General features: G+C 40.8%; 1 protein-coding gene across 5 annotated transcripts in view; it reads left to right on the forward strand.

Annotated features, from left to right (window-relative positions):
* Positions 1-16,112, forward strand: part of Zfp780b (zinc finger protein 780B) — a 49,270-nt gene that overhangs the window by 11,511 nt on the left and 21,647 nt on the right. For 2 of the 5 annotated variants that reach the window (XM_063277707.1, XM_063277708.1), the window contains exon 5: positions 4,752-6,338. In XM_063277707.1, coding sequence (XP_063133777.1) covers positions 4,752-6,338 — 1,587 coding nt within the window. Of the gene's footprint in view, positions 1-4,751; positions 9,595-13,324; positions 14,982-16,112 lie in introns of those variants that run through there. The other 3 variants (XM_063277703.1, XM_039100844.2, XM_063277705.1) reach the window with 2 other exon arrangements.

A 16,112-nucleotide genomic window follows, 5' to 3' on the forward strand; every position in this document is an offset into this window, starting at 1 on the left:
GAGTCTGGATGTCTGCATGGAGATGACTGCACTGGCGTCTTCTCCATGCAGACATCCAGTTAGGCCAGCACCATTTGTTGAAGATTCTTTCTTTCATTGTATACTTGTGGCATCTTTGCTCTGTGGGTTCATTTCTGGATCTTCAGTTCTAGTCCATTATCAACTCGTCTGTCTTTATGCCAGTATCATGTGGTTTTTGTTACTACTGCTCCATAGTACAGCTTGAAATCAGGGATGGTGGTGCCTCTTGAGGTTCTTTTACTCTACTGGATTGCTTTATCTATACTGAGGGGTTTTTTGTTTGTTTGTTTTGTTTTTTTCATTTGAAGTTGAGACTTTTTCTTTCAAGGTTTGTAAAAAACTGTTGGAATTTTGATGGGAATTGCATTGAGTCTGTAAATGGCTTTTGGTAAGATAACCGTTTTCACTATGTTAAATCTACCAGTCCAAGAGATGGGAGATCGTTCTATCTTCTGAAATCTTCAGTTTCTTTCTTCAGAGACTTGAAGTTCTTATCATATAGGTCTTTCCCTTGCTTGGTTAGAGTTACACCAAGATAGTTTATGTTATTTATGGTTAATATAAAGGGTGTTGTTTCCTTTATTTCTTTTTCAGCATGTTTTATTGTTTGTATAGATGTTTTTTGTTTTTTTGTTTTTTTGTTTTTTTAGTTAATTTTGTATCCAGTTGCTTTACTGATGGTGTTATCAGTTGAAAGAATTCTCTGGTAGAGTTTTTGGGGTTACATGTGTATCCTAACATAGGATCTGCAGATATTTTAACTTCTTCCTTTCCAATATTATTCCCTTGATTTCCATTAGTTGTTTTATTGCTCTAGCTAGAGCTTCAAGTACTATATTGAGTAGATGGGGAGAGACGGGGCAGCTTTATCTGCACCCTGATTTTAGAGAAACTGCTTTAAATTTCTCACCATTTAATTTGACGTTGGCTATTGGTTTGCTGTGTATTGCCTTTATTGTGTTTAGGTATGTGACTTGTATCCCTGATCACTAAGACTTCTATCATGAAGGGTGTCAGATTTTGTTAAAGGCTTGTTTAGTATCTAATGAGATAATCATGTAATTTTCTCTACTTTCAGTTTGCTTATATGGTCTGTTTTGTCATCTGTTAAAAAGGCTACACCAGCTTGCTTTGTAGGTCCATTCGCTTGGGATTGGAAGATATTTTCTATGCTTCACCCTGAGATGTCTGTCCTTGATGTTATGGTGTGTTTATTGGGCACATCAGAAGGATGGATCCTGTTTTCACAGACATTCTGTTAGTTTGTATTGTTTTGTTTTGTTCTTCTTTTCTTTCTTTTTTTGTTTTTGTTTTTGTTATTGTTTTGTTTTGTTTTTGGACAGGATTTCTCTGTAGACCTGGCTGTCCTTGAACTCACTGACCTCAATCTTGGAGATCTACCTGCCTTTGCCACTCATGTGCTGGAATTAAAGTATACACCACCACTCCTTGTCACTTTGATTTTTATTGGGAAATTGAGATCATTGATATTGAGATCATAAGTGAGCAGTGTTTGTTGATTCTTATTATTTTATTATAAGGTGTGCATATTTGCTCTCTTTTGAATCGGTGATCTGGGATTATTTATTTTTTGTGTTTTCTTAAGTATAACTAATCTCTTTAGTTGGACTTTTCTTTTAGTGCTTTCTGTAGGGCTGAATTTGTAGATAGGTATTGCTTGAGTTTGGTTTTGTCACGGGACATCTTATTTTCTCCCTCTATGATGATAGAAAGCTTTGCTGGGAATAGTAGTCTGGGCTGGCATCTGTGGTCTCAGAGTCTGTAAGTATGTGTCTATTCCCTTCTGACTTTTCAAGCCTCCATAATAATAAGCCTCTAATAAGTATGCCTTTATTCTTGGTCTGTGTCCTTTGTAGCTTTTCATATTCTTTGTTTATCTTTTTCTTTTCTTTTCTTTTTTTTTAAAGATTTATTTATTTATATGAGTCCACTATAGCTGTCCTCAGACACACGAGAAGAGGGCATCAGACCCCATTACAGATGGTTGTGAACCACCATGTGGTTGCTGAGAATTGAACTCAGGACCCAGAAGAGGGCATCAGACCCCATTACAGATGGTTGTGAACCACCATGTGGTTGCTGGGAATTGAACTCAGGACCTCTGGAAGAGCAGTCAGTGCTCTTAACCACTGAGCCATCTCTCCAGCCCCTGTTTTTCTTGAATATTTAGTGTTTTGATTATTATGTGCTGAGGGGAATCTTCTTTTGTGGTCTAATCTATTGGTGTTCTGCATGGTTCTTGTACCTTAATAAGGTATCTTATTCTTTAGAGTAGGGGAGTTTTCTTCTATGATTTTGTTGATATATCCTGTGCCTTTAGCCTGGGTTTCTTCTCTTGCCTTTGTTCTTACTCCTAGATTTTGTCTTTCCATGGTGTGCTAGATTTCCTGATGATTTGTACAGGAATAATTTTTTTTAAAGATTTATTTATTTAATGTATATAAGTACACTAAGGCTGTCTTCAGACATACCAGAAGGGGGCATTGAATTCCATTATAGATGGTTGTGAGCCACATGTGGTTGCTGGGATTTGAACTCAGGACCTCTGGAAGAGCAGTCAGTGCTCTTAACCACTGAGCCATCTCTCCAGCCCTGTACAGGAATTTATTGTATTTACAATTACCAAGATTTTCTTTTTTATCTCTCATATTTTGTTTGTGGGGCTTGTCTCTGAGGTTCCTGATTGAGTTCCTAAGGTTTTTGTTTCCAGATATATCTTAGTTTTGGTTTCCTTTATCGACTGTTTGTGCTTTTAGGTCCTGAATTGTTTCATTCATTTTCTCCAAGATTTGTGTTTTCATAGATTTCCTCTTCTTAATTAATGTCTATCATATTTATAAAAAGCTATTTTAATGTTTTTCTTCTGTTTCAGCTGTGTTGCTATATTCAGGGGCTGCTGTAGGTTGCTTGGCTCTGGTGCAAACATACTGTCCTAGTTTTTAATCTGTATTTTTTTCCCTCCTGAAATTTAGGCATCTGCCTTTGGGAGACTGTAATTCTAAGTGCCAGTATCTGGTCGTGTCTATGTTGGTGGTTTTTGTTCCTTGGTTGTTCCCTCTGGTTCTTAGGAGAGTGTGGTAGCTGTGTACTACTCGGGAGGACATTCTTGTGGAATCCTGAATGGCGTAGACACTGGGAGTCACGGATAAAATGTGCTTCTAGGTATTGGCAGCTAATACTTAGAGCCAGAATTGGCTAGGAGTGGGGTGTGTGTGTGTGTGTGTGTGTGTGTGTGTGTGTGTGTGTGTGTGTGTGTGTGTTGAATAGTCCATAAAAAGGAGGAAAACAGGTCTTCCACTAAGCTCGGCTTAGTCTCCTGGGAAGAGGACAGAGTGACGAGAGGCTCCTTCAGATGTTCTGCTACACAGCTGTGGATGAAACTGGGGACTGGGCTTAGAGAAATGAGAAAGAGGTGAAGATCTGCAGTAGGCCTGCCTACCTGTTTCACTGACCAAAATAGCATTTGGGTTTCCAGGGAAGGCCTGTTGGATTTGGGGGCCTGGATAAAGCAGTGAGCAGGGAGAAGGAGGTTTGGAGGTGTGGATCTGTGTGATGGACTGGACACAGGAGCAGGGATGAAAGAGAGGCTACACTAGGTGATCTGCTACAGAGCTTGGGACGAGATTAGGGAATTGTATTCGGAGGAGAGGAGGGATAGGCAAAGATCTGCAGTTAGCTTACCTGTTTCTTTCTATTTTCTTTTTGGTTTGTTTTTGTTTTCTGATACTCAGTTTCCCTATCTAGTTCATGCTGGCCTGGAACTCATGATGCTTCTATCATAGGCTACTTTTTGCTGGGATTACAATTGCATACCACCACCATCACCACCACCATGACAGATTTTTACCTCTTTTTTTTTTTTTTTTTCTGTAAAGAGTCCATACCTGTTTTCTTATAGCATGACAGATGCTATGTGCTTGTATGGTGTAGGTTGGTTTTTTTTTTGTTTTTTTTTTTGTTTTTTTTTTTTGTTTTTTTGTTTTTCTTCATGATTTGGTTCAAAAACCATTGTGAAAGGGTTTGTGTTAGGATAAAGTGGTAAGATTTTGGTAAATTTGGCAGCCCTGTGCCAAGGCGTGTCAGTAAAAATGACACCACACAACTGATATACTGTAAGAGGTCATTGGGGGATTGGGGACAGTAGAAGGCTGTCTCAGACTGGGTATGTAGAGTCAGATAGGGAGGAAGAGAGAGAGAGGAAAGAGAATATGAATAAGATAGGGAGGGAGGGGGGGAGAGAGAGAGAGAGGGAGAAAGAGAGAGAGAGAGAGAGAGAGAGAGACATCTGAGTTGGTTGTACCTTTTATTCGCTGCACTGGCACACCTGGCGTACCAGGTGGCTCTGGTTAATGCTATAAGCTGCTGCAGCTGGGTCCCTGAGGGCAGCCTGGTGCGGATGTCTGATTTTACCAGTGTGTCATTCAGGTAGGATGCCAATAAGCACATAAGATTATTTCAACAGTTATAACCTTGTTAAACAGACATATCCTCTCATCTCCAACCTTTCCTACTGTAGTACTGTAGTATAGTATTGTCTTACACAAACTTTGCTTACTGCTGCTTTCTTTGTTCCCATTCAGCGTCTCAAAAAAAAAGTACTTTAGGGTTTGGCCATTATTTTAATAGATTTTATGTTACAGGAAAATATTTTATGTTTGTATATGTGTTTCAGGAAAATAAAGTCTTCTTGCTTTCTCCTTTTCTTTCAGATTTGGAGGCAGATTATGATGCTGAAAATATGTCTTGTAAAAATCATAGTTATAATAGAAATATATCTAAACAGAGCTTACAGCAATCAAATAAAACTTTTGACTTTTGGGACTCCAGGTTTAGTAATGGGCCTAACTGTACATTCAAGGGACTACAGAGTTCTCAAGAAGATGATGACGATCAACGGATTACTAACAAGGAAGGAACGCCTCCTTATACCTGCCAGACTCTTGCTCACAATATAGAAAGAGCATATGAATGTAAGGAGTGTGGGAAGTGCTTGGGTTGTAGGTCAACTCTCACTCAGCATCAGACTATTCATACTGGAGAGAAACCCTATGAATGTAAGGAGTGTGGGAAGGCCTTCAGACTCCCCCAACAGCTTACAAGACATCAGAAGTCTCACAGTGGTGAGAAACCTTTCAAGTGCAATGAATCTGGAAAGGCTTTCCATCTTCCTGACCTGCTTAAGAACCATAAAACCATCCATACACGTGAGAAAACATTTGAATGCGAGGAGTGTGGGAAGGCCTTCAACCGTGTCTCCAACCTTGTTGCACACAGGATTATTCATGCTGATATAAAGCCATATAAATGTAATGAGTGTGGGAAAGCCTTTAAACGCCGCTCATACTACATGCAACATCAGAAAATTCATTCTGGTGAGAGACCCTTTCAGTGTAAGGAATGTGGAAAGGCCTTCATTTTTCTGGCTCACCTCAATGGACACCAGATGATTCATACTGGAGAGAAGTCATTTGCATGTAAGGAGTGTGGGAAGGCCTTCAGACTCCTCCAACAACTTACAAGACATCAGAAGTTTCACAGTGGTGACAAACCTTTCAAATGTAATGAATGTGGAAAGGCTTTTCCCTTTCCCGACAGGCTTAAGCATCACAAAACCATTCACACAAGTACAAAGCCATTTGAATGCAGGGAATGTGGGAAGTCCTTCAAATGTGTCTCCCACCTTGCTCAACATAGGCTTATTCATGCTGATGTGAAACCATTTGAATGTAGCGAGTGTGGGAAAGCCTTTAATCGGCGCTCAAACCTCATACAACATCAGAAAATTCATTCTGGTGAGAAACCCTTTCAGTGTAAGGAGTGTGGGAAGGCCTTCACTGTTCTGCCACAGCTCACAAGGCACCAGAGGATTCATACTGGAGAGAAGCCATTTGAATGTAAGGAATGTGGCAAGAGATTCTATACTGGCCCACACCTTGTTCAGCACCAGCGAGTTCACACTGGTGAGAAACCCTTTGAATGTAATGTGTGTGGGAAGGCTTTTAGACTCCGGGCATGCCTCTCTGAGCATCAGAAAACCCACATTGAAGAGAAACCTTTCAAGTGTAAGCTGTGTGGGTCAGCCTTCAGAAGTAGGTACCAGCTTAGTTTACATCGACGCACTCATCCTCATGTGAGACCCTTTCAGTGTAACGACTGCGGAAAGGCCTACATTCTTCTGGCACAACTCATTCAGCACCAGACCATTCATACTGGAGAGAAGTCATTTGAATGTAAGGAATGTGGCAAGAAATTCCATACCGGCTCACACCTCGTTCAACACCAGCATTTTCACACTGGTGAGAAACCTTTTGAATGTAATGTATGTGGGAAGGCTTTTAGGTTTCAGGTATACCTTTCTGATCATCAGAAAACTCACATTGAAGAAAAACCTTTCAAGTGTAAGGTGTGCGAGTCAGTCTTCAGGCATAAGTACCAGCTTAGTGATCATCGGCTCACTCATACCGATGTAAGACCCTAGGAGTGCAAGAAACTTGGGATAGTATTGCTGGAAGGGTCAGATTTTACTGAGCGTTACAGTATTCATACCGGAAAGAAACCCTTCAAGTATAAAGAATGTGGGAAGGTCTTTAGACTTAAAATGCTTCCCATTTGTCATCAGAAATCTGACAATGATGAGAGACCTTTTGAATATAAAGAATATGGAAAAGCCTTCCATCTCTCCAGCCAGCTTAATATCCATAAAATTGTTACTACAATTAAAAGACCCTTGTGGGTCTCCCTCCTCCTGTTGTAGGCCAAAGTGGTCCATGAAGGCAATGGGATCTGGGGAGTCCACAGTCTTGCGAGTACATGTGGTGAATGACCATGCTGGCACCAGCTATTAGGAAGTAGATCAGTTTTACTTAGGGTGATTCAAGGCTTATAAATTTTGGGGGGACTGAGGGTAATGATACTTGTGATGGGCAAAGGTCATTGGCTGAGGGCTTAGGGTCCCTGAAATTTGCCTCATTAGCCTGGGGAACATTCCAGGAATCTCAGATTTTTGCTGAACAGTTTTTATCAGGAGAAAAGAACTTGATCCTGTAATCTAATTGAGGCTACATGACATCAGATAGAGGTGTGCACGGAGATGTAGAATTCCCCAAAGTCAGAGGAGAATCCCTACTAAGAAAGTGTCTCACAGAGTGCCAAGCCCAGAGGCTAGCCAGTCATGGTGGACTTCAACCTTAATTAGCAGAGTTTTTCCACAACCCTTTAAATGCAAGGTATGTGGGAAGTCCTTCAAGCTTATTCTAGCCTTTTTCAACATTGGGCTATTCATGCTGGTGTGATATCATATGAATGTATTGAGTGTGGGAAAGCCTTTATTCATTGCTTAAACCTTATTGCAAAATTTATTCTGGTGAGAGATCCTTTCTGGGTGAGGAATGTGGAAAGGACATTGTTCATGGAACAGCCCTTTGAATTCATTAGAGAATGCATATTGGTGAGAAGCCCTTTCAATGTAAGGAATGTGGGGAATCTTTTCACTCTCATTACCAATTTCTTAGACAGTTCAGAATTCATATTGGCAAGATTCCTTATGAATATAAAGAATGCAGAAAGTACATGTGATAAAATATATCGAAGAAGTCACACTGTTGAAGAATCTTAACTAAGAATGTGGGAAGACCTTAAGTTGAATAGAAAACTTGGTTTGACATTCTGAATTTAATATTAATATCATGTCTTAAGATGTAAGGAATGTAGAAAAAACTTTAGTAATCCTAAGCTAGCTGTTTATCAGAGAATCCTACTGGTGAGAAATTCTATGACTATAAACAAGGGGCAAAATGTTTAGAGTTAGTTCATCTTTTATGCACAGTGATGAGTTCATACTGGTAGGACACCCTATCACTGGAAAGAATGTGGAAAGGCTTTCAATTGCAGTTCAGGTCTTCTTCATCATAAAAGAATCCATGCTGGTGTCAAACACTATGAATGCAAGGAATGTGGGGACATTTACAGAATAAGCTGTTAAAGCTCATTGGAGAGTCCATATAGGTCTGAAACCCAGTGATTGGGAAGACTCAGGAAAAGCCTTTCTTATAAATGATGAGCTTATACAACATCAGGAAATCCAAATCATCAGGAGTCCTATGCATCTAAAAAAATCATTGCATGGAAATTCTGTTACTTAAAAAATTGTGGAAACCAAGCTGTCCTAGGATCTGGTGAACATCACAGTATTCATATACTCTTGGTGCCAAGAAACCCTTTAGAATGAGAGTGTGGGAAGTTGGTTGTTCAGAGATGCTCTGTTGATAATGCCTTTTAATATCAGAAATACAGGGTAGTGATCATGTTCTTGATTTACTCTCCTCTTATTAGTTGTATAAACTGAATTCATCAATAGTTACCCAGGATAGTCAACTTAAGGAGAGCAGTTACTGGAACCAGGTTTACCTGAGATGTCTTCATTGTCACCATTAACATCACATGGCTGTTGTGATATTAGACCGAATGTTTACCTTTTTTTTGCATAATTTGTTAATTGGGCAGCACAGGACCAGGCAAAGTTGTGGCAGGAGGATTATAATAGATAACAAAACCCTTGAGGGTATTTGTTCAATGCTGATGTTCTATAAAATAGATTTAAAAGTATAACTGACATGAAAGGCAAAATTGTACTTTAGATAGTTTAGGAAAGCCTCATGCATTCACCCACTATTAAATTTTAAGGGGCTGGAGAGATGGGTCAGTGGTTAAGAGCACTGACTGCTCTTCCAGAGGTCCTGAGTTCAAATCCCAGCAACCTCATGGTGGCTCACAACCATCTGTAATGAGATCCTCCGATGCCTTCTTCTGGTGTGTCTGAAGACAGCTACAGTGTGCTCATATACACAAAATAAATGAAATGAATTTTAAATTTTAAATAACTTCATTCTGGATAGATCTAATGGATGAAAAAGAACATGAAAGGATTTGAATTGTGAATCCATTCCTTACATATTTATGTGGAGATTTTAAAAACTCAGTTATTGATGAGTAAGTACTTTCTAACTGTGAAATTTATTAAAATTTCAAAAGGTAAAATCCTATTATTGGGTTGGGGATTTAGCTCAGTGGTAGAGCGCTTGCCTACAAGTGCAAGGCCCTGGGTTCGGTCCTCAGCTCAAAAAAAAAAAATCCTACTATTTATGTTTTCTGCCTACAAATGAACATGAACTATACATTTGTAATAGGAGAAGAAAGTCCATAGGATCCTCCATCTTTTATTCTTGCTGAGGCCACTTCAGGTTTGACTAGAATTTGATTTTCTTGATGTAGAATTTGTGGAAAATTGCACAACTCTATTCTAGGAACCAGAGATCAAATTGGATTTATTATTTTGGCTTCAGTTAAATGGCTTGTGTATTTAAACCTCCCCCTCTGGCTATCTGCTTATCTTGGCTTCTGTTAAACTGCCTATTAAGGTAAAAGCTCCCCTTGCAGCTGCTGAGCACAATAACAGAATGTGGGTTTTATTGTAAGCGCTTTGGGGTATACTTGAATCCCAGAAACTTCGATGTATTCAGAGCTGGCTGGAATAAAGACCTGTAGTTGGTTATACACTGTGTTTAAGTGGTCTTCCTCTAACACATTAACAAAAACAGTCAAATTTAAGACACCTATTAAAAATACATGTGTGAAATTTTTCATCCATCTGGAAAATTTGAAATAGTCAACAGCATACTTCTGGATCCTCACTTAGATTCCATTAAGAATATGTTTCAGAACTGGGTGCGGCCATACATCCCTGAACTCTAGTAATAGTAAAGGCGAGGTGAAAGGATCAAGAGTTGGGGGCAAACCTAGCTATATAGTGACTTCAAGTTCAGCTTTTGCTTTATAGAGATCCTTTATTCTAAAAAAAAAAAAAAAAATGTAGATATGACATTTTGGCCCTTACTTCATTAGCCAAGATGGCATGTCATCTGTACCATAATTGTCCTTAACAATTGTTGTTGTCCTTTTATGACTTTTAGAAATTTGCCATTGGCCTCCAGATGGTCCTGTTTTTTAATGTATGTATCTTGAGGAGACTCCAATATAGAGATTTGGCTCTGCTCTGTCCTTTATTAAATGTTCAGTGTTGCTGTAATTCAAGGCATTGTGCATAGTTGGGATGTGCTCATTCAGCTGCATTCCCAGCACTTATCCATTGTATTTTCTGTCCAAGGGAATTAGGTTCAGATGAATCATTTGGGGTAAGAACATATTGTAGATTGGATGTATTGTTGCCATATGTTCAGAAACATTTTTGTATCATCTGTCACATAACTGGAGAAATTAAGGTTGGTCATTTGAGTGAAATGGTGGGTGCCAGGGCTCTATTAAAAGGTCTAGTTTGTTCTGAGAGACAAGAACTTTCCGATAAACTGAAAGCCACCCTCCTCTTCTCTATTGACGAGTTACAGTTAGACTACAGATACACAGCAAAATTTGGTGTCTTGTCCTGTCAGAAGAATATCTCTTAACTGAAAGTCATGCTCCCGATAAGAAGAAACATCTTACAGATTAATAACAAAGATTCCCAGAATTGAGGGTAGAAATCAACCCCTAAGGACTGCTCTAACACCAAGCTCATCTATCCAGAACAGCTGCCCTTATCAGATTATGAGTGCTCAGTGACATTGGAAACCAAAAGGGAAATTGTAGTTTATATTGCCTGGCTTACTGAGACAGACTTGAAACACACTCTCCTGTCTGTGAGGAAACCTGGGACCTCTGGTCATAGACTTTTCCAAAATCTGAGAAAAATAATAGTCATGAGGGTGATTACTAGCCACACTATGGTCCCAAACACATACAGGCTCAAGAGTCTGATTCCTCCAAAGAAACAGGTATACATTGTCTTGGCATTGAAAGATGCATTCTTCAGTCTCCCATAGCAGAAGAAAGTAAACTTATCTTTTGAATGTACTGACCCAAAGGTAGGTGACAGGGCAACCCAGTATCAAGTTGCCCCAAAGATTTAAAAGATTTCCAACTTTCTTTGATGAGACACTTAAGTGATGACCTCTTCCCTTTCCATCAGAGGTTGCCTGGGATTATGTGTGTGTGTGTTGTGTGTATTTGTATTATGAGTGTATTATGTATGATACACACACACACACACACACACACACACATACACACCCTTTCCTTTTACCCTCTAAAACAAACACAGATTATAAACAGCCACTGAGGGCCTCCTGAAATACCATAATACTTACAGAACTTGAGCTACACATGTCAGCTCAGGAAGATCTGCATTGTACATCAGGGGCTGCCCGGTAAGGGGAAGCAAAAGGAGCCTGTCCTATAGTGGGGTTGCTACCTCCCTTCAGATCCCAGCACCATGCACCAAGAGACAGGTTTGAGAGCTTCCAGGTTCCTATATGTATTTCTGACTTAGGATCCCAGAGTTTGTGGGAATAGTCACACCTTTATACACCAGAACAAACAGGAAAGTGAGTGCCCAATCTGTACTGAGGCTAAGCAAAAGGCATTGGAAGCTTTGGAAACAGCTGACTTGGGCTCCAGCCCTAGCATCCAGACATCTCAAAACCTTTTCACTTGTTCGTGGAGCGAAGTACAAAGAGGTGTTTATTCCAAAAATTTGGAGCCTATGACATACCCATCCAAACCACTAGACCCTGTAGCCACCCACCTGTCCAAGAACTCGGGTGGGAACTACTAGTCTAAGAAAGAAAGAGAGAAAAAAGTTAACTTGCTCAGTATCTTATCTTCATAGTGCCCTAAATGGTTGAGGCCTTCCTCTGAGGAACATCAGAATGCTGGTTGTCTAATTCATGCCTGTGTGACCCAAGACCAAGCCCTATGTTGGGAGCCTTGAGTCCAATTGGAAGATGTCACTTGCGTCAACCCTGCTACCTTCTTGTCTGATGAGGACCTACAGGGTCCTCATCCATGATCATCTCAAGATGGCATCCCCCTGTGGTAGCAGCTTCATTGAAGATGATACCGGGTATGTGGATCCCTCAATACTTGCTTTAACTGGAATGAGGGGCCACGCCTTAGGGCCAGGGACCTCAGCCCAGGCAACAGAGCTAATTCATCTTACCTGGTCTCTCATGTGGGAAAAAGGAAGTCTGCCACCCCATAGACAGACAATGGCCATACCGTTCCTTACCATGCATATCCACAGTATGTATAGAGAAAGAGGGCTTCTCAGTGCTAGAGGAAAAGGACATAAAAAACAAAATCTTGGTCCTTTTAGAAGCTATTTGGCTTGTTCTTCAAAGTGCTATGCTTCACTTCCAAGAACATAAAAAAAAAAAAATTCTGGCTATAAGAAACAGAAAATGTGGGTACTCAGGCTCTATGCCACAGGATGGCCCTTAAAAAAGACTTTTCTATCCGGAATAAACTGCTCCCTCTTCTTGGTCACCAGACCTTTGGATCCTTATGAAGTTATCCTACCCATACCAAGGCACTGAGCACCTATCACACCTGGATCCAGAGTCCTGCCTCCCACTTTCAAGGAAGCTTAAAGGATCCTCATTCTTTTCTACTCTTGGAAATGTTCTTCCACTACCAAAATATGTATTTGCAGCCAGTAATCAGACAGGGCTGCTGACTATGCTTAGACCCGTGGTCCCCATACTACACAGGGATAGGAAGTAGCCAGACTGTCGGCCCATTGACTGACAAAACTTATTGTGACTGGACATCCCAAATTAGCATTAGAGTGAAGTAGAAACTGAGGGGTTCTTTGGAAAGTCAGTTGTGGTGGATGTTGTTTTGTTGGGGCAGACAGGAATGTGTCATCAAAGTGGACACAGGTGAAAAAACTCGTGAAGGAATGCTTCACTGAAGCAGACACAGGAGAAAGGATGTTCTACTAAAGCAAGCACATGAAAGGACATGTGATAAAGGATTCTTCCCTAACACATGCATGTATTGGCCCACCTTACATTGCATATTGAGCTCCATTTGTCAGGACTCCACAGAGAGAAATGCATCAAAAAAAACCTTCTGGTGGTGTGCTGCAGTTTCTTATTGCTTCCTCAGACTCGGGCTGATTGGTAGAGATGTCAGTTTGACACAGACACAGATGCTGAAATAAGAAACATGCTAAGACAAGACCCATGGAGGACACGTGGTGTTTGAAGGGAGGGTAGAAAGGACTGCATGGACAGTGGAGGAGACTGGGCTAAGCTTATAGAGCTAGCTGTGCAAAGTTTATTGCTCTTGCATTTTTGCTGATCTTTGCTTTGCTGAGAGAGGCACAGCCGAAAGCTACTCCAGATGTCCCTGCTGGTCCAAATCCCTCCTTCCTAACTGTTCCTGCTAGGTAGCCCCACTGCTGTGGATTCCTGTTTGTTATCCTGACTCTACTAGACCAGACAACCGATATATCTGTGAAGTGTTTGTGAGGGGATCGAGCTGCTGCTGCTGACCTGTGAGCTGAACTGCCGATTTCCAGACAACACCGACAGGAGCTGCTCCAAAGAACCTTTCTAAACAGGTCTACTTACCCATATCCTTTCTTTTCCACCACCTCTGGAGGTTAAAGCATTTAAAAATCATTAATAATAAGGTTTGAAAAAATTAGTTACATTAAAGGACTCACAAGGGGCTAGATCTTGTCTAATATCCAAAACCTTTCATCTAATTGCTTCCCCTTATTTTGATGCCTGCTGTTCTGCCTCATGGGTTAATTCATCTGGACAACAGCCATGTTACAGAGTCCCTGAGACTACATGGTGGGCAAGTACTCAATGTGGTAGAATACAAGGCCCTAGTGGGGTTGTTCAGCACGGCAACACCTGCTAAACAAGGAAGCAGCCAGCAGGAGACAGCAGCCTTAGAATCCAGAGCCCTGAGAGTATAAGACAGTGCTTGCTGTCCTCTGGACCTGCCATGGATACATTCATATCTACTCATTCAGATAGCCATGAGCTGTCTTGTCACATCTAGCTTTAACCTGACATCACAAGGCTTGTTCACAACTGTCCCCTTTTTGTGTATAATTATTGCTATGCCAGAGAAGCCTGGTTCCTACTGCCTTCATATCGAAATCCCTGGATCAGTAACAACAGGAACAATTCCTGTTCTCTCTAACAAAAAACAAACCAAATCAAACTAAACCTAAACCCCAAACTCATCCTTTGCTGTCACCCCCTAACTCACATGTCTTTTTTTCTTCACTCTACTTGGGTTTTATACCACCCTTTAGCCTACCCACATGAAAAGCTAGAAAGTCCTGACGTCCTTAATCTGGGTTCCCACAGCCAGCAGCACACCCAGATATTCTCATCTGTCATCTCTCTACCCACCTTCATCAGACCTACTGATCTGGAAGCATACAGGATAGATGGGATCTCCCTTCTCTGCAGTCATTCCCCTGGCTGCCCAGTCCTTTGGAACATGCCCACCTGCTAAGATCAGCATGCTGTTCTCCCCCCACAAGGAGCTCCATTTTTCTGCCCTCTCTCTACTAGTTTCCCCCTGCCCCAAATCCTCACCTGCCATGTCTCCAAGGGCACAGTCTGCTGCTAGGAGACTTGCACTGCCCTCCTGAGTCCCAAGGCTATCCACCACAGGTCTACTGCACCTTCCCAACAGCTGCTACATCAGGAACATCCTGAAACAACGAGGTCACTGAAGTCCAGCATAAGAACATAATCAACAAAAATCAAGGCAAAATGACAACTTTATTGTAGGGCGCCCTCCAGTGGTGAACGACAGTACTGCGCATGCGCAGGTTTTGCACCTGGTGTCAGTTGGCCGTTAATATGCTAATGAGGGGCAGTACCATGCTAGTGAGGTGATTCATTCTCTGCCAATCCCTGGAGGACAAGTAGTGGGGTGATAGTGGGGTGACCCGTGCCCCACCAATCCCTGAGAGATTATTAGCATACTGTTGTGTATATAAGGCGAGCGTGATTGCCGCTTGTGGTTCCCCGTATCAGCAATGAAGGTGTCCTGCAATAAAGGCTGTTGACAAGGATCCAATCGTGTAGCGTCTTCCTTGCCGGCCGAAGTAGGCGTGACACTTTGTATCGCCCTGCTTATGCTAACATAACCAAAACACAAGAAAATGATCTTTTTTTTTCTTTTTTTTTTCGGAGCTGGGGATTGAACCCAGGACCTTGCACTTGCTAGGCAAGCGCTTTACCGCTGAGCTAAATCCCCAACCCAAGAAAATGATCTTAAACTCAATCTTATAATGATGATAAAGGCATTTAAAGAGGAAACAAATAAGTTCCTTAAAGAAATACAGGAAAATACAAATCAAACAGGTAGATGCCTTTAAAGAGGAAACAAATAAATCCCTCAAAGACATACAGGAAAATACAATTAAACGTGTGAAAGAAATAAAATTGTTCAATATCTGAACATGGAACTAGAACCAATAAAAAAATACTACAAAGACAGAACTATCAGAATTACACCTGACTTTACAGCAAAGACTCACTTGAAAAGCTAGAAAGTCCTGGACTTGCAGGACTCTGCAAGTCTTGCAGCCTCTAAAAAACCACAATGGACAACCTAGACTACTATATTCAGCAAAACTCTTCAATAAAAGATGAAGAAAACAAGGTATTATAAGACAAAACCAAATTTAAACAATATATATCCACAAATTCAGCCCTACAGAAAATGCTGGAAGAAAAATTCCAATCCAGGGCAGTTAATTAAACCCCAGAAAACAAAGGAAATAAGTAATTCCATACAGTCAAAAATAAAATAAGGAGGGGCTGGGGATTTAGCTCAGTGGTAGAGCGCTTACCTAGGAAGCGCAAGGCCCTGGGTTCGGTCCCCAGCTCCGAAAAAAAGAACCAAAAAAAAAAAATAAAATAAAATAAAAACAAGGAAAGCACACACCACCACCACCACCATCAAAATAATAGGAATGAGCAATTATTGGTCATTAATATCTCTCAACATCAATGGATACAAATTCTTAAGAACAGGACACAGGCTAATGGAATGGATTTAAAAACAGGATTCCTTATTCTGCTGCATACAAGAAACATATCTCAACAACCTCAGAGTAAAGGGTTGGAAAAAAATTTTCCAAGCAAAGGACCCAAGAAGCAAGCTGGAGTAACCATCCAATATCTAATAAAAATAGA

This window comes from Rattus norvegicus, chromosome 1 (assembly GCF_036323735.1).
Source record: "Rattus norvegicus strain BN/NHsdMcwi chromosome 1, GRCr8, whole genome shotgun sequence".
In the NCBI taxonomy this organism is placed as follows: Eukaryota; Metazoa; Chordata; class Mammalia; order Rodentia; family Muridae; genus Rattus; species Rattus norvegicus.